Raw genomic sequence first — 23,104 nt, forward strand, 5'->3', positions numbered from 1 at the left:
GCCACCTCAGCACGGGACACCAGTGCCTGGATCACCACCGCGCAGCTCCCGCGTGGGGTCATCCCCGTGGGGGCCACCACCGTGTGGGACACCCGCGGGGACACCCCCGGCCCTCTGCGCGCCTTCCCCGTCGGGGCAGGAGGGCCGTGCCGTGCCGGGTGGGGAAGCTCCAGGCAGGGCAGGGCAGGGCAGGGCCGGGCCGGGCAGGGCCGTACCACCGCCCCCCGCCCCCGCTGCCCGCCCGTCGAGCCCGCCCCGCGCCGCCGGGAGCCGGGAGCCGGGAGCCGGGGCGGGGGTGCCGGTGGCGGCCGTCGGGGCGGCGCGGCGATGGGCGGCGCGGCGCTGAGCGGGGCGCTGTGGCTGGGCCTGCTCTGGGCCGGGGCCGGGACCGGGGCCGGGGGGGGCTGCTCGGAGCGGTGCTGCGAGGGCCGGGACGCCGCCTGTGTCAGCAGCGGCTGGAGGGAGGACGGCGGCTACGGCAGCTGCTACTGCGACGGAGGCTGCCGGCGCGCCGGGGACTGCTGCCACGACCACGGCCAGGCGTGCCCCGGTAGGTGCGGTCCCCGTGGGGGCAGGCTCGGCTTTGGTCCGGGGCAGGAGCGGGGTGGCTTTGGGGAGCAGGCTCCGAGGGCTGCAGGGCTGCCGGCGGCGTGCTGGGATGTCAGGGGTCTCGTCAAGGGGCATGGACATCGGGGCTGGCACCAGCGGCAGGCAGAGGGGCGAGGAGAGGGGCTTGTGGTGGGGTCTGACAGCTTTTGGGGTCTGCTGTGCCTGGGGTTTGCAGGTTGGAAGTTGTTTTCCCTCTAAAACGCAGCGCTCCTTACTTTTTGCTTGCACTCATCCTAAATACACATCTATTAGGTGGTCGCCGTCCAGCCCTGCACTGAGCAGCCCTGTAGGGTTTACACCCCTGGTGTCTCAGCCCTACAAGGTTTGTCCACCCTCCCTCTGCTTTACCGGTGCAGGGCAAGGAGTGGGGCAGCCCAGCGGCTCTTCCCAGCTGGCTGGGTGCACGGCAACCCGCATCCCAAAAATCATCAACCTGGGCTGCGCAGTTCGTCTAATTAGGGTGTCTTAGCGGGATCGGCACTGTGCTGGCAGAGCTGTGAAGCAGTGGGACCCACGTTTTGTGTCCCTCTGAGAGGTGCAGCAGGGCAGAGCTCTGAGTCAGGGCATACGGAGGGAGCACGGTCCCCTCATCGACCCCTGTGCCATCCGTGTGCCAGAATAACAGGAGGGGAAGGAGAGCATCATGTCAAAGAGAAGGTGCCTGGTGGCATCTTGTAAAACTGGTTAATTTTTTACTTACTGATCTCTTGGTCAGGAAAAACAATAGGGGGAGAACTGACAAGGTGCTTTCTTGTCCTGCAGTCATAGCATGCTGTGTCTTTTCAGTAAACCAAGTGACATTAATTGAAATTCAAATATGACAGGAGAAAGCTAATAAAGATGCACAGTGCTAGCGTTAAGATGGAGCTGTAATCTGATTAAAAAATCCACGCTCTTCAAAAAGAGGCTCAAGCTTGTGGGTGAAAAGTGCTAGTTCAGACAGTTTTCTTTCCATGACTTCAGTCAGGTGCCTTGTTGTTACTGAGGCCGTATTTGTTGTTGGGCTCAATCGTGGTGGCCTTGAAACGCGTGATGTGTTTGTGTGGTCCTTCAGCTGTGCCCCGTGGGGGCAGCAGGTGCTCCGCGTCTGGGCAGGGACCTGCAGCCATGGTTGTCTGTCTGCCGTGGCAGTCTGTCTGTCCCTCTGACACCAGAGCTGGAATCACTGGCTAGCCCCTCTGGGGAGCTAAACCAGCAGGGAGCTGTTGCTGTTTTCTGCTTTGTCCATTTCTGGCTGGTTTGAACCCCTCCCTGCCTAGCCCCGTGAGCACCTGCATTAGTGCAAGCAAGGACAGCAGGACAGGATTTTGGCAGCCCAGACAGGCGGTCCTCTAACTCATACGTCTCTAAACCACAAAACTGACCACAGGAAGGCACATGATCAGGTACTTTTTATTGCAAACAGCCAGCAAGTTCTCGCTTGTATAACCAAAAATACTAAAGTGCAGTGTGATTCTTCATCAATGTGGACAAGGATGGAGTCCAGTTTTAAAGTAGTTTTTGTTCCTGCTGGGTTCTGAAATTTCACCGTGATGTGTTTCTAAGTGTTATGTTTGTGTATGGAATGAAACCAAGGGTGTTGATGGCACAGTTTGCTCTGTTTCAGATTTAGAGGTTAAAAAAAACCAAAAAACAGGAATGTGCGGGAAGGCAACTGATTGCTCTTGTGCTACAGCTTTTTTTGTCATCCTATTCCCCACTCACGGTTTCAGCACAAGCAGAAATGACATCCTTTTGCAAATACTTGTACAGAACAAAGTATTTGGGGAAAGCGTCTACATCTTCAAATACGTATCTGATCAAGAAGTGTTCTCGGCATCATACAAAAACAATGCTTCAAAATAATAGAAACCAACGTGAGTATTTAGGTATTCTAAACCTGCCAACACTACGGTTAAATTCTGTCATTCCTAAAAGTCATGGGATGCCTGGTACTTTATAAATAGATGGCTCGGCAGAAGTCTGTGGGCTGCCGAACCTGTGTCCAAGGGTTTTGAAGTAAATTTCCTTACAGTTCTTTAAAAATAACTTCCCTATAGCTCTAGCAATAAAGAATGGGTATTTTTGTGCATCAAGAGCATTTTAAACAGAAAGTACTGTACAATGAGAAAGCTTGGTAAAAGAATGACCCCATCATTTGAATGGAAATGGTTATTCCGAGAAAATCCACAGACCTTTACACATTACAACATATGCTGTGCAGTGATTCAGTGAAGATACTGTAATCCTTTTTGTTCCGGAGATGGGGAAAAAAATAAATACGGTGTGACTCAGAAAAAAAATTGATTCACAGGGCATTATATAAAATTAAAACAAAAGAAGTCCTGACCACTCAAGCTGTATTTCGTAGGGAAGCAATGCAATTTTTCTGTGCACTTTTGAAATTCCAAGTGTCTCATTAGCTTCTGTGTTTTGGTAGGTCCCTGAGCACAAAGCCCATCCTTCAGGTTCTTTTGACTTGTATCCTTCTCTTCCAAATTAACGCCCATTCTTTTAGTGGACGATCATCTACCAGCACTGTGTTAACTAAGCCGGTCCAATGGAAACCTAGACAGAGACCATAAGGATGTAGGTAAGGGACCCTGACACTTTTTGAGTGTGTGTGTTTGAGATGGCACCGTTACTTTTACGTCAGCTCTGGGACATATTCTCAGTCATGTTGGAGAACTTGACATCTTTCCAATGAGGCACAAAACGATGTACTGTCCCTTACTAATTACTGGGTACTGAGTTCATGAGCGACATCACTGTCCCTCTGGCTGAATTCCATTCTAGCAACCCAATATTCTTATTATTCCACATGACTGAGGCAATTCATACGTCTTCTCAATCTTTACGATCATAAAATTGCCATGTTTTGCTGCAGATGACCACTAGTTCACCGTCAGCCTGGTTTAGTTCCAGTAAAATGTGAAGTCATCCCTTTATCTGTTATGCAGCTGCTCAATCCCTTTGGGAGATTCCTGTGTAGAAAATGTGATGTAGACCTGATATTATCAACAAATCAAGGTGCTACCATGCGATTAAAATGACATGAGAGTTCTTGCTTCTGCAGGTCATTCTTACAGCCAATGCAGAACAGAGGCAACAGATAAGGAAGCCAGGCTAGATGACAGTTATGTCCTGTGGGTGGAATTAAGCTGTGTGGTGAGATATTGACATCAATGCTTGTACAATTAAATAAAATGTGGCCACAGACTGTTTTCTCGCCCTATGGCCAGGTGGCAAAAGTCTGTTATGTCTGTAATACAGATAGCACTTGTCCTGGGTATCCCACGGGGAGGTCTAAGGCATTTATACTATCACCATTTTTCTTTTTCTTTCTTTTTTAGTTCAAAGAGTCCTTGATTGCTCGTATGCCTGTTGCTGTTGAGTCACCCAGAAAGCAGGCAGTTTGGTCAGAACAGGTGCAAAGTGAAAGGGAAGGAGGGGAGTTGCAACAGTGTGGTATGGACATCTGCCAGGTAGCCTCTGCAGGGGTTTTATCTGCTTTATGATGTCTGTAGAGCTCTAGGAAATTAGAGATTTAGTGACAGGGCAAACCCGGGATTTTCTGTGTCTTACGAAAACAGTCACGCACACCAACAAGGTTATCAGATTTTATTCCTCCTTCCCCACTTCTCATACTGGCAGAGTCCCAGAGGGCACGCAGTATTTTTCTGAATGACTAGCTTGGGCGCATCAGTTTCCTGCCACACCGATAAAAGAATGTAACTAGCGGTTAAGCTGTAAAGCTTCCTGAGGATTTAAATTGTAATCAGGAAATACAGAAAAAAAAATACGATCCAAAACATGTGATATGTTCCAGTTGCAAGCTGATGGGAAACAGCGTGCATGGGAAAGGCAAAAGCTTCATTTAACTAGATAATGAGAGGTACAACTCAAAACAATTCAGAACCAATTGAAGATACCCCAACTATTGATTATAACATATTTCGTACCATTTCCTAAGTACCATGTTGAAAGACTGCCTTTAAAGGAGTGGGAGAGCACAGAAAAATGTGATTCATGCTGAACAGAAAATAATTTTAAGCCTATTTGCAATGTGCAATGAAAACAAGTGTTTGAAGAACTAGGGAATTCCTATATCAATAAGAAACTGTAGTATTAGCACAGGCACGTTTTTTTTTATAAGACCATCTGTGATAGTACTTAATTTACATGGCAATAATTAGAATTTTATTGAAAAATAAACCTACCAAAAAGGCAGCTAATATTAGGCAGCATGGACCTGTACACAGTGCTGCAGTGTTTAGAGGGCTTGTTTTACTTCATGGTCGAGGTAAGCAGGAGACACAGCCTTACCTGCTCACCGAGTACCATAGTCTGCAGGCCCTGGACAGATACAGGCACAGCCCAGAGGAACACACCTGCTCAGCCTGGACCCACTTACCAGATGGCCTCCCAGCAAAAGTGGCTGCTGGGAATGGGCTGCTGCTCAGATCAAATATCCTGGGAGGCCACAGGTTAAGTACTCATCATGTAGAGAAACAACTGCTTGTCCTTGGAGGATTCGTCTTCTTGATAGATGCCCCTGTGCAAGCCATTTTTCTTACCTGTCCTTTCAGTGCTCTGCCTGCCCAGGCTGCACGGACTTGAAGTTCCTTCTTGGAGGGACTGTACATGTATCTGTTCCTTTGGTAAACACCCAAAAAATTATCCTCAGGTGTTGAAGAGCTGTAGTGTTCTTTTTGACTACTAAAAACAAAATTGTTAGACCACAGAGCTTTCAAAACCTGGGACTTGGTGTTCTGTACTAAGGTTAATGGACAAATAAAGCGAAGACTTCAGTGTTACCTAGCTTCTTACTCAGGAATAACACATTCATCACCTCTTTTCTGGGAATTGGGCTGCAAAACCTTTTCTTCCAGGGAAGATTATTTGTATCTGGAAGACAGTTGACATGCTGCCCATGCTTACATTGGCTAGGCTAAGACAGAGCTACCATTTTGTCAGAATATAAATAGAAAATTCAAGGGAAGAAGTCTAGACTGGAGAAATACTTATCATGCTTAATGTAAATTAGAGCTACAGGGAGCATGCCATTATTAGTAGATGCACTACAGAGAATAAAATAAGGAAGGAATTGGCTAGTGGGTAACAGATAGGGTAGATCTGAGCATTTTTGAGATTCAAGACAGTATCAAAACTAGCAGATGCTTAGTCTGTCATTTATACCTCTTGGAAAGGCTGTGAAAAGTAACAAATATGAAATAAGGGCTCATTCTCTACATGGTGTGATGATTATTATTTTTTTCTTAAGAACTTGAATGTTCATTAATCAAAAAAGGTGTCAAAATCTGTAAGTGGGCTAAAGGTTTCAATAGTTACAGGAGAAATACCACAGAATACAAAACAAAGCATTTCTCTTTTTTTTCCCCCCATCTGAAACCTTCAGTTAACTCACCTAATATATGCCAGTTTAACAGATAAAGGAAGAAGTCCATACCACTGATTATTAAGCAGGTTTAGGATAGATCAAGGATGCAAGTGTATGATACTTCTGCTCTCAATGCTCTGCACGAGAGGAATGCGGTTTCTTATGATTCAAAGTTCACTTTCAAAATAATGGCAGTTGCCCCATAATGTTTTGGAAGACATTTGGGTTAAGTTCAGAGGAAGTCTGCGATCCATGTGAACTAAAATTCGATTATCCAGTGGACTATTCTATATTTGAGAATGAGCAAAAAATGGCCTTGAGATTGCACTTTTAAACGCTTTATTTAGAACATTTAAATATCTGTAACTGTATCAGTACAAACACAGAAATACAACCCTGCACACATCCCCGCATTGCTTTGAGACTAAACAAAATCAAAATTGCAAGTAAGAAAGAAAAAAAACAGGCACGGTTGCATTACTTAAGCTTTTGAGAGCACTTATGATAAAACTGAAGTCTTTACTCGTGGTATTTCAATATTGCTTTTCAGCTCTTCCATGCGTTGTTGGGGAGTGGAGTCACTGGAGTGGCTGTGCAGAGCAGTGCAAACCCAACCTACGACTACGCAGGCGCTACATACAACAGGAACCTAAAAACGGTGGGGAACCGTGTCCTGCTCTGGAGGAGAAGGCTGGCTGCCTGGAATACCTGACTCACCAGGGCCAGGAGTGCGGACATGAACATGGTATTCTCTCTTTGCTTTATCTGGACACCTGTCCCCCTCAGAGCCTTCATTGTTTTCACTGAAGTAAACATACAGAAAAAAAAAAAACAACCAACAATCTGCAGCTATTTGGTTAAAAATAAAATTTTAAACCGTGTTTTCTACTGTCATTTGCTACTCAGTCTTGATTCATTTAAGTAAACAACTAAGCTGCAAACATTACTTCAGTTTCTTAAGCCCTGCAGTATCAATTTATCTCTGTACAGTTAGAACACAGATTTGGTACAAAACAGGAAACAGAGTCATTGTAGGATTCCAGCCCATCCTATTTCCTCATGGACTAGATGGCAGTCATTGCTAGATATATTTCTTCTTAATATGGAGAGAATTTAGCAGTAGGGAAGGAGGTCGAAGCCTGATGTTGCTAACACTTTATCACTTTTCCAATAAAGCCAGACAGCATCACCATCCACAAGCTCTGATTCATTTACCCACTGTTACAGTAGTTGAAATATGACTCAGCTGTGTCTTGCTGCCTGTTTTCTTCCTCAGTCCCTGCTTTCATAACTACCTCTGAATATGGTAAAGAAAGAAAACGACGAGCAGCATCTTCTTCCTGGTCCTCAGACAAAGAAGAAGCTGGGTAATCTATTTATCATATATGCATGTGGGTCATCTTGTTCCATAGCCAACAGCTGGCTACAAAGAAAAATATAATTAAATTTGCCGTAATTCAACAAGCTACAGCTTGTACTGTTTTTCTCTCCTGCAGTTCATTTGCATTTTCTAGATGTTCTTTGTTACTTGTTAATTGTCCTGAATCAAGTATTGGGGTCGTGGCAAATTTGAGGATAGAACCTTTTGAAAGCAAACGGTAAATAAGGCTAAACCCAAACTCAGTAATATCCATAAGTGTAAGCCTAAGATATTAGACTTAGATCTCTGAACAAACAAAACAGGCTGGATGCAATTGGTCTCACGAGTTTGTTTTTAACATTGACAAGAAAAGCAATAAAAATCTCTTGTTTACCAGTAGAGAGGGTTGTCACTGGTTCTGTAATGCTCATAATGCTTTTCCCTATGCTGCTCTCCCCAGAACAGTAAAGCTTATAGGTATTCTTAAAGCTTTTCTCCCATTTTCTCTCTTAGTACTCATAGAAGAAAAAAAATACAGGTTACTGAGGTCTGTTTTTCAACATAATTTAAGAATACAGAACACAACCAGAAAATGAGAAATCCATAAAGCATTGGACTGTGGCATGGAATGTGGGAAACAATTTGCTTAATGTTTTAAAGATGTCATTGCTCAGGTTAGGGTCAGAAACAGACTTTTTTTTTTTTTTTTTTTAGCAACAAGGATGTCTAACCTGTACCTCACAAATAACCACCTGTGTGATATAAGTACATTTGAAGTTTCTATCTAGCTTGTGCTTTAGCAATCACAGCTAATACAATACTTTTCTTTCTGAGCAGTTACTGTGTGGAATTTAAAACTGAATCACTTTCACACTATTGTGCTTTGGAGAATCGGCCATATGCTCGATGGATGCAGTACCTACGAGAAGGTCATACTGTATGTGTGGCTTGCCAGCCTCCAGCTATGAACACTGACACTCATCGTTGTTCTGGAGATGGCCATAATGCAGATGGGTAAAGAGAACCTGTTTTTTTTTTGCAGTCTTCTGTACCAAAACCCAATACAGAACTTAAGACTTAAGGTCTCATTAAAAGCTGTGCTTATTATACCTAAAAAATTAAGGATTCCAGTTTTCACAGAAACTGCTGTGTAAAATACTTTGCAAAATTTTCAAATACTGATGTATTTAACACCCTGATAAAATTGGTAATTGCAATATAAAGTTCAGTGTGAATGCTTTACTTACTATCGTATGGGGACAATGCAACTTCTGTAGTGCAAGAGGTCTTTTTACAGCTATGGGCACTCTTACTTAAAAAAGTCTGTTTTCTGCCATAATCCATAACCCTGTTTCTAGAACACTAGTATTGAAAGAAGGCATTTAACATTTGTAACGTGTTTTTACTTAATCTATATATTTTATACATATCTCCATGTATCTATCACTTAAGACGCATGCTATGTAATACCTATACAACTGTTTACTCAACCCATCATCCTGTATACCCTACGTAGGAACTTAGTGCTTGCTCTAGAATGCCTACAAGTATAATAAACATCTTAGTCTTCAAAATGCTTTTGAACTAATTAACATATTACATTGTTAGGCAAATCTACTCTCAAATAACATTATAGAACACAACCTACTAACATGAAATAAACATTTTTTTGTGTGTGTTTGTAAACACATTAATTTTTAATTACTCACTTATTATCACATTTCAGAGGTAAAATCTTACGCTGGGAAGCAGTTGGCAACTCTCGCTGCCAAGGAACCTGGAAGAAGATTCGGCAACTGGAACAGTGTTCATGTCCCCTTGTGCATAGCTTTATTTTTACGTAAAAGTTTAGAAGACCTTTAAAATAGTAACAACAAAAAATAAGAAAATTAACACCAATGCCAAGAAACCTGCATCTTTCTGCTGTATTTTGTGGAGCCTAAATGAACTTTAAAGGAGTCAAACTTTTGGAAGAAGTATTTTGGGCAAAGCTCTTTGCCTGAATACAAAACGCTAAGACTGATCTTTGTACTAGAATGCTGTAAGCAAGTTCCTATGTTTCTGTTCGTAATTAAAGAGCTAATGTTTCTAACCATAGTAGCTTCTTTTTCTAAGGTTCTCATTCTTTACAGGCTATAGTCCTGTTCACAGGCACCGATCCTACTCAGTAGTGAGCCAGCCAAATGTTCTCAGCTCTGGGAATGGTTACTATCATCATTAAATTGTAAGGGTGAATAAAAATGAAAGTTTGCGAGCTAAAGCCAGGCTTGAGTTTAGATCCTTTGTTCCTTCCCAATATCATCTAGACAGTTGTTTATACTGCAAGTGGGTAAGTATTTTTTGTCTACATTGCTGTTTCCATGTTCAGCCACCCTCATAAAAATGTGAGAGTAGTCAGTGTCATTAAGGAAGTAGTCTCGCTAAGGACTTCATATTACTAATATACAAAGTAAATTTTATGGCAGACAAATGTAAACAAGATTTCTGCAAAGAAGCAAACAGTCTTGAAAAGACCCATTTCCTTAATGAACGGTAATTTATTTAAGCTGCCTTGACTAGGATTTTGCTACAGCAATTCACTTGCTACAACTAAAAAAAAAAAAAATTAATCTTGCATCTAGGAATAAGCAGTCATGACTAAAGCCTTGGCTAAAAGCCAAAAAATCACTTCTTAGTAGTTAAACTTGCTCATGTACAATGATTAACACAGAAACCTACAATATTAGAGCATAGGCAAGGGTGCTAAGCATGTAGCTCAAATCCTTGTTTTAATACCTATTATTTGTGTTGAATTATCATTACAGCCATTGAAGAGACTGCACACTGCAGGTCTCACTTGTCACACACCTGCTATGTTTGTTTTTGTTTTGAATTGTTGGCTTACAGCTGCTCTAACATTCCTTGCTGAAGTGCATAATCCGTATTTTATCAAGCTTGTGAAATTCACTATGTGTCCTAAAAAGAAACGATGCCTTAAGGTTGAGAAGTTTACTGTTAAGGCACGCAGTATCTCTGTGGAACCTAAAAACAATTGTGTGCCACAGTTGCAAAAAGAAACCTGAACGTGTTGGCAAGAATTAGGAAGGTGATCCGTCTCAGGTCCTTTCCACATTTAAGAGTAGGACACAAACCTTTCTAACGATACTTAACCATTTAATCTCAATGCAAACAGGCTTACAAAACAGAAAGTGCAGAGATGATCTGAATACTTCAGGAACATTTCTGCCATGAAGAATGTATTTCTTCTTTTGTAACCACGAAGAACACCTCTGAGAATTTTATTTTATTATGACCAGTTCAGATGGATGCTTTTCCTTAATAGGTTCTTGTAAAATCTCCAAGGACAACAACCCAGAAAACACCTGAACTGAAGAGATTCCACTTTTAAAAGAATGCTGTGATATTTAAGTTCTAGATTCAAACTAGTATGACAGTGGGAAGTGTGTGTTTTCTGAGGTCCTAGAATTCTTTTCCATACAATCCAAAGCAAAAGAGGCAGCATAGCACCACCACCCACCTCTTACAGTCTCTCATGAACAGGACAGTTACAGGAACCAACTGACACCTTGATGCAGGCAGCTACCCATCAGAGGGTATCTGTGCTTGCTAGTGCTGCAGAGAGTGTAGGTAAAATAAAACCTGTTTCATGGGCTGTGCTATCAGTGCCAGAACAGAGTCCCGCTTTGGCTTTCTAAGGAAGGAGCTTCCCCTTTTCTGCTGGTCCAGAAGAATGCCACTTCTCAAGACAGGGTAGGTAGCACAAAATAGTCATAAGAAGTTAAGAGCTAGTATCATGCTGTTACTTCCGTATCTTTTCCATTCTCTTCTGCAAGATAGTAACTGCTATTATGCTAATAGAAATAATTTCAAAATAATCTTCCTTCTGGTACTTAAGCTTAATTCTAAAAAAAAAAAAATAAATAAATAAAAATACCCCAGCATGTTTTCCCTCTGATTCATACAGAGAACCTTTAACATTTATAAACATAAACTTACATGGGGTACTATATTTTTAAACAGAAAAATTAGCAATAACAATACATACATATTTTTTGTATGACTTACTGACAGAGATGACAAGTCTGACTGAAATTTCAAAGTGAGGTGAAAACAGATTGGAATGACTACAGTAGAAACTAAAACGATAAAGAGCTTCATCTGATTCCAGATACAAGCCTTTAAAAACTACAGAACACTTGACTCTCTATTAAAAGTCTCTATCAAGCTAACACATTGCCTGTTACTTAAGACCCCTATGTATGATTAATTTCACAATCACTATAAGAATTTTCACATTTCGAAAATTAACCTGCCTCTTGCATGTAGATAGAAGACCAGGCTTTATATTTAAGTCATCATTACGTCTGTTTCATGTTTTAGGGCAGCAACAGTGCTGGAGACTCTGAGACAAACAGAAGTTACTCTGAAAAACTGAACAAGATCCTTACGTAAGGAAAGCTCGAGAAGAGTTGATTCCTATTACCCACATTAGTCTTACTTGATCTTGGACAGTGTTCTCCAACGGTCTTTTAACATGACACTAGTTCGGTTGTTGAAGTCACCATGGACCAGAATTTTAGCCCAATTGCCCACTCCAAACTTCCTTACTCCTGATTTCAGTTTCTTGTCTTCTTCAAGAGTCCATGGCTAGGGGAAGAACAGAGAAAATACAGGATACTGAAACAAAGATATTCATGTAAGAACAAAGCTTGTAGCAAATATGTAAGTATTTATATAGCTGTCTAGTTACTACACAACACAAGTTTTAACTGTCAGTAGGCTCATTTTGATTTCTTTTGAGCACCATAACTTGACACTAAATAGAGCAAGAAAGGTTATGACTCAAGTGTTAAAACACAGTAGCAGGCATCACTTAGAACAAAAACTCATGCTTCAAATTTCACAAGTTACAGGAGGAAAAAAATCCTGAAAACCAGAAAGGCAGCATGCAAAGTCTGGCTTCAACCCAAACATGCTTTCCAAAATTTTACTTTATAAGCTAATTGAGCCAAGACAGACTGATTGATCCTAGCATGTGTCACAAAAGAAGAACCATTTTGTGACAGATTAACTTGCAAACTATGAATTTTGACACCATTCACCAACAACAATGGAATTTTAGTGTGCTGAGAAAAAACAATTCCTAAAGCTAAAATGCTGATTCAAGCAGAATCATACATACAGATTTACAAGTGACATCAGCCATACCCTCAGATGACAGGTATTTACACCTATATACTTATTTTAGCTTATTTATCGAGCCTACTAAAGTCTCACTGTCACGACTCACAGGATTTTTAATCTCTAAGTGATGCCATTTCTCTCATAAAAGGAGAGAAAATTACTTGCAGTTACACATCTACAAGCACTTCCATACATCTAAGTTCTCCAGTGTAGCAGTTCTTCCTTAGTTGTTTCTCAACAGAACTATCTCAATACAATTTTGAAAGTACACACAGAAGAGAAGAAAGCTGGAGTCTAATACTTGATTAAAAAAAAACACATTTTCTTTAAATATAGCAGCTTTGTAGGAAAACATACATAGGTAACAAAAGATTAAAGATCTTATATATCTTATATTATTTTTAACCAGCGCATTTTTAATATAGTCATACGTAGTCATTATTTCACTCTGGAATAGCAATTCACAACTTTAAAGAAACTATTTTAAAACAACTTATTGTACCAGACTATAATCTTTTACATCTTCAAATCCTTCTTTAATACTGAAGCAATCATACTGATGCATCCTAAGTATACCTCCTCAGACAAACTGACTGCACATCTATACAAATAAAGAAGGAATTTGGAGCAACCGTTTTAAGAAAAATATACCTAAAAAGTAAAGATCACTTTCTATTTCTAATTGGAGCTTGATAATGTGTTCTGTTCAGATATATCCCCAAAATCTGAAATGTAGACTCCACTTACAGAAAAAATGTTAGCTCAAAATTTTAATGAGATTGAGCTGAGAAGTACAGAAAATTGTGCTCTGTAGGTGTTCCATTTAACTTATCCGTGTTCGTTTCTGCATCTTGCACTGGAGGAAGCCTGCTGCTCCTGATGGTCTCACAGACCACAGTTAAGTCATGACAGATATAAATGGTAAGTTTTCACTGGGCTCTTCCGGGCATTGAATACCAGCACCTTCAACACAAAAATCTAAATCTAATTCTAGTTGCTGGACTTCTACAAATACAGGATGTGCACATATATTTGTGTATGTCATGAGAACTTGACTGCTAGAACTATAGCCAAGAAGCTCTCTTTAGCATTTCACCAGTGCCTATGCTTTACCCATTTTGGAATTGCAGTGCAACAGCAAAAAAAAGTCAGTGTTCCTGTTCATAGCAGCAAATTTACACATGCAAGTGATCAAAAGCACTGCAATTATTTAGTTTTGTTCTACGTGACCGAACATGAAGCAAAATAGTTAACATATCATAGGCCTTTGCAGGTCTAACTAGTAAAGAAGCATTTGCAACTAATAATCTCACCAGTAAGCACAATTTAATTAACAAAGGAGTGAATTATTTCTAAAAGCATGTCCTTTCTAGAGCCTCACTACGTGAAAAATTGAAATTGCTGTTCCTATTTAATGTATCTTGTTTATCTGACAATTTTGGTGAAGAATGGGTTGTGTAACTGCACTGATTTTGACTGGGATAGAATTAATTTTCTTCACAGTAGCTGGTATAGTGCTGTGTTTTGGATTTGTGACAAAAACTGTATTAATAACACCAATATTTTAGTAGTTGCTGAGCAGTGCTTACAACACCAAGGGCTTTTCTGCTTCTCATGCTGCCCTCCAGTGAGCAGACTGGGGGAATGCGCAAGAAGATGCGAGTGGACCCAGCCAGGACAGGTGACTCAAAGCGACCAGAGAGATATTCCATACCTTATGACATCGTGCTCAGGAATAAAGGCTGGGGGAAAGAAGGAAGGGGGATGGGGATGTTGTCTTCCCAAGTAAATGTTAGACACGATGGAGCCCTGCTTTCCTAGGAATAGCTAAACATCTGCCTGCTGACAGGAAGAAGTGCATGAATTCCTGATTTTGCTCTGCTTGTGTGCAGTCTAGAGGACCTAAGGCACACCATTTTCAGTGGGATGTATTTTTTAATCTTCTACTACTTGAACCTTCAAGTGGGAAAGCTGCAGCCATGTCCCTCAGCCACGTGGTACAGATACTGCAGCTCTAGGTGCACTGAGCTGGGCTCCTGGAGGTGGCCAGGAGCTGCTAGGGGAAACAGCTGCTCCTAACATCTATGTGAGAGAGGATGTGCTAGTAAAATCCATAGGCTAATTGTAAAAAATTGAAGAAGTGTTTACACAACGTAAGAACAGTAAGAGGTGTAGATGGCTCAAGCTGAAGGCCTAGTGACTACAGTGCCTTAAAAGATACTGCTCTAAGAACAACAAGAATTTGTGCACAGGGGATGACCAGGTGACAGTTTCAGCACTGTCATGTACAGCTTTTTCTTTAGCTGCACCCCCACTCCCCTGAATTTATCCTGATGAAGGTGAAGCAACAGTGAGGGGGGGGTCACTGCAGGGGAAGAGACATAACATTCAGCCTGATCAAAGTTGTATTCTGGTTATTCTGCAACAAGTGAAAATTTGGAATCTACACACAGTTCAAGCTGAGGTACATGAATATCAACAAACTTTATATTTCAAAGTTGTTCTAACTTAATGCAACTAACGGTGCCTTTTCAAGAACCTATGATCCCTGATACATGCCTCACTGACTAGCCAGTGAAAGAATTGAGTGGTAATAGTTCAGTTGTCTTTGTAATCAGAAACCTAACACTTCCCTAAAATTGTCTACCCTTTATCAAAAATACTTCCTTTACCCAACACTTAATGTTCCACAAATCTTTTGCAACATCAGCAGTGACAGTATTGTGTTAAAAAACAAAGAAACAAACAACTATTATTAAAAGACCAGAGACCCCATTGGAATCATCTAGATCATCTCATTTCACAGCATGCCAGAAAACTTTCCTAAGTATAATCTTTATTCAAGTACCACTGTTACGCTTGACCTACCGCACCAGTTAATTCAAACACTTCCAGCACAGAGACAATCACAACTGTTGTTACTTGTTGTAGTGATTAATTACATTTGCTGTTAACATTTTTGTTTGTTTGTTTTCTGCTTTTAAAATTGGTAACAGCAGGCTTTCTTTGCAGACAAATTTCTTCACTTTAACATGTAACTGTGCAGCCTTCTGTACAGGTAAATCAGAAACCGACCCATTTTTCCCTCTTCACCAAGCAGCTATATTGATCAGTAAGTTGTCTCCCCACACATGCCAACAAACTGCCTGTGCTCTGGGATGGCAGTTGTGTAGACTCTGGCACTGCTGTTACAAGCTACCAAGACTGGTTGAGAGACCAGACATAAAGCAGCACTGTGCTTGAGCTAACATAATCACAGTGCCTGGCCCAGAGCAATCTGACCTTTGGCTAGCTCAGAACGCTGGCAGAACAAACTTCAGTTTGCCAGACAGCCTGCGTAAATGCACCATCCCTTATCAAAAGATCTTGTTATGCCTCAGAGTCAGTTTTGTTCTAGCTATCCCCTTTCCCTTGTGCATGCTGGGACTCTTTGCTCTGAAACTTTCTTCAAGTTCAAATTTATGGATTTTTTCTATACAAGTCTGACTAAATTCTGAAACCTTAGATTTTTCAGACATTTAAGCAAATTGTCAGACTGATTTTAGATAATTCAAAGGACTGACCATACACATATAGAGAATAGGTTGAGTACAAACAGCTCCCTGACGTCTCTGTGACACTTGCATCCCATAAGAGTTCAATTTAGGAATGAGAAAATAAAGTACATTTCCTTTCAATAGCACTCCAGACTGCTGTATGCCATTAATTGAAAAACGCAGCAATGAAAGGCTGTAAACGGGCACTGAACCATTGCAGTGAAATGCCATTTACAAAACAAGAGCAAACAATGCCAACATTGAAAGAGGGACTGGATGGAAAAGGAAGTTCTAGAAGTCAACAGCTCTGACATTCACAGCATTCTTTCATGCATGTGGACTATCTTATACAACCCAGATAATTAAGCAGAGGTGCGGATTTATTGTTTAAAAGACCAATTATCATGGCTTTCTTTGCAATATTTATGAGGTCTCACTAGTATGGCATAAATATCAGAGCAAACGCATAGTTTTCTAAATGTTCAGATTGAGTTTTAATTTCTTTCAAGCTTTTACAATTTTTTGAGTTTTTACTACTATCAGATACCCTTTTCTATAGCTTTCTATACATTCCATAAATTTACATTTCAAATAAGGTTGAATTTATAATAACAGAATTAAGCGTAGAGCATTTTTTTTCCAATGAGATCTGTGCACAAGCCCGAGGTCTCAACTCACTGTTTGTAGCCATCTCAGTAAATACTGCCTGAATAAATAAATAGATGAATATAAAGCTGTCATTAATTCTGTGTCAATTGGGGTCCAACTAGTTTCAAACTTCATGTTGTAAACAAGATTGACAGAAGTGTGCATGCCTGTCAGCAACTGGCTGACAAGATACCTGTCCATGTATGAAATAGAAAAAAATACTTATTATGCTTTTGAATGTAACAGGCAAATCCTGTGAGCATTGATTTTTTTTTTTTTTTTTTTTAATGTTTTTAGGGCACTGACTGTATTTGCAACTGCTAAAGAGACTCTCAGTGTTGTAAATATTCCTAAGATTTGTGAGAAAATAAAGAACTACATGTTTATACATGTATGTAGCTAGGGACTCAACCTCCAATATATGGTGGTACTGTATCTTAACAACATTAGAACTCTCATTAGGACCTCAACCAATTTGAAGAAAGAATATAAATGAAGATTTAACCAATTCTTCAACTTCACTAAAAATTCTTAAAAAGATAGGAATAATTACAACTCTCCTCGAGGACTGTCTGGAAAAGAAAACATAAGCAGTTCATCCTTTGGTATTATATGAAAAGTTAAGTATCAAAATGAACACCAGAAGAATGAAACAGCCTGCACTAAAACGAACACATTTAGTTAATGGCACAAACTGTCAACAGAAAGACTTTATATTACTTCTAAAGAGATTCTCTTAAGAGGAATACATTTATTTAATATTAATTTTGTTCAGAAGTGCTTTATCATTTTATCATAAATGAAGAAAATGAGCTATATACAAGCTCAGTTTGTAGCAGTTAATCCCTAACATCAAATCAGCTTCAAATTCACTTCTATTAAGGAATACACGTCTGTACTTTTCACCTGTAGGGAATTATAGAATTGCTGAATATAATGGAGTAGGTTTAATCATGAAGAGAGTTCAAATGACTATTTGAAATGTAGCATTATAAAAATCTACTTTTTTTTTGGCTTATAAAATCAAAACAGTTTAAGTAAATAAATCAAAACTTTCTTTATCTGAGGTATTAAGTTATTAAATCTCTATTCAGCTTCCGAGTTGGAGAAAAACAACTTTGACGTCTTATGGGCAAATGACATACCAAATTCTTTAACACAAAGTTTTACTATTTTTTTTATTTTTAAATAAAAACTTGAACGTTTTCAACTTCACAAAAACATCTAAAAAGACTCAGACTAAGTTTTAGCACTACTAATATTTGAACAAATTCAAATCTCATGAGCATTAGCAACAATACTTGAGATGGTACCAGAAATACTTTTTTTTTTTCCCCCCTAAGACAGAAATTAGAACTTAAACAGTCCCAGAAGCTATATAGCACAGCTTGAATAATGTAAAGAATCTTAAACCCAAGAATTTTGAATGCTGAGTCTAATACAGCTGGAAAAAAAAACAACAAAATTCTACTGCAGGGCAGATTCATTTTCTCTCTACTTAGAATAGAAATCAAATACAAACCTGTCTTCTTCGGCCAGAAGTCTGACTATCTACAACTTCTTCCACATTTTGCAAGCTGTTCAGAGCTAGAAACAATTAACACACATCCAGATTGATAAGGAGTCAAACATTAAAGCAGTACATTCTAGCAATTCTACAGTTCTATTTCAAACGCTAACAATTATGTGAGACTACAACGTACTGTTTTGATATGCTTGGACAGAGTGGGAAAATTTCAGTGTTCATATATGAACATACTTTTATATATGTATACACATAATCTCGCCTTAGTCCAAGGATTAAGTACTCTATTCAAGAAAGTGACTATTTTGTATGAGACAGAGCTCACAGAAGAGTTATTTTACGCAATTAGGTAAAAAATGCTATGTACCAATGAAAAATTTTTATTTTACGCTTAAAAAAAATATTCCTACTATATGCATCTCTTACAGTTTAGGTAGAGAGAATAGAAATTAACCAGTGGTCAGAAATATTATACTTTTTGTATAGGTTCTATCTTTTCCATAGAAGATATGTGAGGTTCTAACTGAGGCAAGTAACCATGCTATCCTAACAGTTCACCCTTCCAAGCACAACAGAAGCAACAGATAACTGTGGGTAGACAAATAGATATGTCAGACAGCAGCTAGCCATGTGTGGCTATAACATCATCTCTTTGTGGTAATCAGGTGCTAATGATTCAAGATTTTCAGAACCTTGTAAGTGTGACAAAATCCATGACTTAAGCTTTTAAGAAAATAGTACCAGGATGATGCATGAACAGCCTAACCCTGCATTTTACTCTACAACTTTTTTTTTTTCTGTCAGACAGCCTCTTTCCTTCCTTCACCCCAATGTTATCTACGTTGGATGCCCAAAAGAGACAAGTCTTATTATTATGTCTACTTTCTTCTGTACAGAATACCATCTAGTAAAACAAAACAAAAAACACAGCATAACAGAAAACAGAATGATTTTGCAAAATTAATTGCCAGGGAACTTTAAAACATTTTGTAAATGCAGCAACACTCCATACATGCAGAAACCTGCAGACAGAAATCAGGAGTTTTCTTCTCACCATAATCATGTTTATAAGAATCCAATCATATTGGAGAGCAGTTATCAAACCACCAACCCATTTGGAAAAACCAATGTCTGACATGACTTTATCTTGAAAGTATAAGAAATAAGCTAACACTCACTCTGAAGAATGCTACGTGCTCTGAGTTTCCTCATAGAACGACGCCTGCAAAGAATACAGAACTGAAGTAAAAATACAAAAAAAAAAAATAATCATGAAGCATGTATGACCAGAAGCCACACAAAAAATCATTTTTACCTTGATTTTGCTGCATCTTCAGGTAACTGATTTGTAGTACTTGGTTGCTCTTCTGTAAATCTTAAAATAAATAAAAATAATTTCCTAGACAGCAACTTGCCATTGATGTGAATCAACAGTATTTACATTAAATAAAATACCAAGATTTCTCTACAGAAACAGAGGCATACAAACGCTAACTACCTCAATCTACTTACTTATAATGCTACTGTTAATACTGAAAGTCTCGAAGAACACGGAACTTGTTCATGTGAAATAATTCCTTCCAGAAATTTACAAAATTATGCAATTACAGAAGTAACTCCTTCAACTTTTCCACAACATGACATGCATTTATTTGAAGATATAATGCATTTCATTTATTTTACTTACCTTACTTTTTGTTTGTTTGTACATTCTACGTCAATCAGTTTTCTTAACTAAATCATGCTAAGTATTGTAGGTATAAAACTGCAGAAACACAAACTCTATCCTGACCAAAAACCACAAAAACAAGTGGAAAAGCAAGTGGCAATAAACCTAGAATATCAGCATTACTTAAAAGACAGTCAAAGGGTAAAAAGGTAAACATGTTTCAAGTTTCCTCAGCACTTCTTATGAAAGTATTTATTTTGACGTTTCACATTGCCAGAGTCATACCCTATGTTCTGTCTGTGAAGCTACATATTTATTTATCATAATAGCAGAATCACTAAAAGCAAGTAGATCCTGCATTTAGCTGTAAAGAAAAAAGTAACACACAATTCCCTTTCCTTGTTCTCTCTCTTCATCAGATGACCTATAGCCTGAAATTAAAGACTAAAACGAGCTCAATCAAGTGTAAATGAAAACTTCTAACAAGCATTCCAATGTTTTTATTGTTATACAAGACTGACAGCTGTTTAAACTGAAAATAGTGCATCTTCAGCAAGTATTGGAACTCAATGCCAAGCTATCTGATGTAAATGCCAAGAATAACAACTACAGAAAGGCTAATACTTAAAAATAGAGAATAAATTAGTAGTTCACTTTCTGTTGGAGAGTGATTTGGAATATAATGTCCTTCCTTCTACTTTTAATTCCACAGGTTTCAAGTTACTATCCAAACATGTTCCTGCCATGGTTTTGGCTGGGACAGAGTTAGTTTTCTTTGCAGAGGCTCACACGATATTGTTTTGTATTTTTGATGAAAACAATGGTGCTAACACACAGATGTTTTTAGCTGTTGAAGAGCAGCATTTAGAGACAAGGACTTTTTCTTGTTTCTTACGCTGTCCTGCCAGCTGGAAGTGCACAAGATGCTGGGAGGGGACACAGCCAGGACAGTTGACCCAGACTGACCAAAGGGATGTCCCACACCATGTGGCACTGTGCTCAGCAACAAAAACTGGTGTAAAGAAGGAGGGGGGGGGGGGGACATTGGGAGTGATGGTGTTTGTCTTCCCACAAAGCCGTTATGTCAGGAGAGCCCAGCTCTCCTGGAAGTGGCTGAACACCTGCCTGCCGAAGGGAAGCAGCAAATGTATTCCTTGGTTTGCTTTGCTTGTGTGTACAGCTTTTTCTTTGCTTACTGAACTATCCTTATCGCAACCCTTTGAGTTCTCACACTTCTACCTTTCTGATTCTCGCCCCCATCCCACCTGGGGTGAGTCTGTGAGCAGCTGAGTGGCAATGAGCTGCCTGACAGGGTTATATCTCAACAGCCCCTCAGCACTAAAATGCTAAATACATACCTTTGTGTTGTTTCCCAATCATTTTCTTCCTCTTCACTGGCATTCACAGTTATATTCTGCAACACTACTGCTTCCAGTCCTTTAGACTCTACCTGCTCCATGGCTGCCTGTGAGAAATGGAATGGATGCTTCAAAATTATAGCAGCCAGAACATTAATTTAAATATAAGCTGCTATTTAGGTAAGTGTACTCTGCATTAGCTTTACTAACAGTACTTATTCCACAGACTCTTCAAAGGGTATTATCACTAAAGTTATTTGTTTCAGAACAATTGTAATGAGGTAGGTTGAAATCCATCAAAATCTTTACCAGCTAGTAATTCAGAGAAATTTTAGTAAAAGCCACAAGTAATATTTATATGAACTGAACGTACTGATGATGTGTGAAATACATTGCAGAGATCAAGACTGCAAATACTACTGAAGTACTCTGAAGTCTTTTTTTTTTTAAGACTAGAGTACAAATTGAAAATGGACAGTCCTCACACATTCATCTAGTTACACTGATGTTAGAGCATGGCAAGATCAAGAATACTTAGAACACCTTCAAAGGTACATCCAATCAAACTTTAAGCTTGCAAAACAACTTTTCCTGTATTCACAAAAAATATTTTAACATCCTATCCTGCCTAAATTATTTTAGCCACAAATTAAGATGATTCTTCTTCCTTTCCCAAGGAGAGAGGGATAGTCCATTATTCTATAAAATTTCTAGAGTATTATGAGATTAGTACTTTTCCCCAAAGTTCCTCTTATCTACTGGATATAACAACACCTTAAAAAAAGTCCATATGATGTCATTCATGCTACTTCGCCACTAACGTTCTTCTCTACTATCTTAAGGTCTACTTACCACCCAAGGGATACAAAAACTCTAGCTGTGCACCGTAATTACTAAGCAGAGCCAACCACTTTCTAACACTGTCTACACAACCTGAAAGGAGATCTATTTAGCAGTGGTCAAAGATGACTAAAAATCGTAACATTTCAGAGTTGACAAGTTCACTGCAGGCCCAGAATGAATTCTCTTTCTGCTTAGCCAGTTGCTCCCATTTTTCATCCATTTCTTCTTTTCAGGGCTTGACTTTGCTTCCTGTTAGTTTTCTGTCATCTGTCCAATTTTCAGTCTTCTTGAAATCTTAACTTGTCCTTCACAGTAACTTGCATAATCTCTCAACATTTGTAAAAAACAGATAATGTAAAAGCAGTCTCTATTTCATTAATTCAAACATGAAAATACTGAAAGTTTTTTCCTGGTTACAGAATACTTCCACTCCCAGAAATTCCACAACTGCTCAACTTACCACATCTTTCAGCTGTTGATTTTCAAAATTCTGTCTTTACAGTCGTTGATGGTACCAAAACATGAGTGTAAGAGAGAATATGCTTCCATATAAGTAACTTGTAGAAAGGATTTAATTTAAAAAATTGACTAATAATGCATTTTAAGAAGTAACAGTAACTTTCAAATTGTACTTCTCCCTAAAACTAGTTCTTTTTAAGGACTACTAAGTTATTACACAGAAAAAATTATAAGTATTCCCTGAGTGATCCTATTTGGATGGTCTTTTTTTTTTTTTCTGCATTGAAGTATGTGCAGATTGTTCTTAGGGTAGTTTACCTCTAAGTTTCTTGAAGTGCAAGAATTTCATCAACAGTAGGAGCTGCAACCTTGTAGATTCCAGGCTTGATAGTAAGCTAGAAAAGGCAGTCTAGAGAACAACCTAGCAATACAGACCTTTTATATTTCCACATACAGCATAAGAAGAAAAAGAGTTAAAGCTAAGGTGTTTTTCTATAGAGAACACAGTGTACACTGCCAGGAAACAGTTATTT

General features: G+C 39.4%; 2 protein-coding genes across 6 annotated transcripts in view; one reads left to right on the forward strand and one right to left on the reverse strand.

Moving 5' to 3' along the window:
- Positions 1-9,446, forward strand: SBSPON (somatomedin B and thrombospondin type 1 domain containing). Its single transcript, XM_027452350.3, has 5 exons — positions 1-550; positions 6,540-6,734; positions 7,266-7,356; positions 8,187-8,363; positions 9,076-9,446. Exons 1-5 carry the CDS (start codon positions 328-330, stop codon positions 9,191-9,193), a joined length of 804 nt encoding a protein of 267 aa, XP_027308151.1. The 5' UTR covers positions 1-327; the 3' UTR covers positions 9,194-9,446.
- TERF1 (telomeric repeat binding factor 1) overlaps positions 6,312-23,104 on the reverse strand; it is a 26,379-nt gene continuing 9,586 nt past the window's right edge. Inside the window, exons 6-11 of one of the 5 annotated variants that reach the window (XM_038174570.2) lie at positions 21,270-21,376; positions 19,558-19,617; positions 19,421-19,464; positions 18,240-18,304; positions 11,848-11,996; positions 6,312-9,206 (exon numbers count right to left, since the gene is read on the reverse strand). In XM_038174570.2, the coding sequence (XP_038030498.1) occupies positions 9,158-9,206; positions 11,848-11,996; positions 18,240-18,304; positions 19,421-19,464; positions 19,558-19,617; positions 21,270-21,376 (474 nt within the window). In that variant the 3' untranslated portion in view covers positions 6,312-9,157. Of the gene's footprint in view, positions 11,997-18,239; positions 18,305-19,420; positions 19,465-19,557; positions 19,618-21,269; positions 21,377-23,104 lie in introns of all 5 variants that reach the window. The other 4 variants (XM_027452348.3, XM_038174572.2, XM_038174571.2 and 1 more) reach the window with 4 other exon arrangements.

This window comes from Anas platyrhynchos, chromosome 2, assembly GCF_047663525.1.
Source record: "Anas platyrhynchos isolate ZD024472 breed Pekin duck chromosome 2, IASCAAS_PekinDuck_T2T, whole genome shotgun sequence".
NCBI classification, from domain to species: domain Eukaryota; kingdom Metazoa; phylum Chordata; class Aves; order Anseriformes; family Anatidae; genus Anas; species Anas platyrhynchos.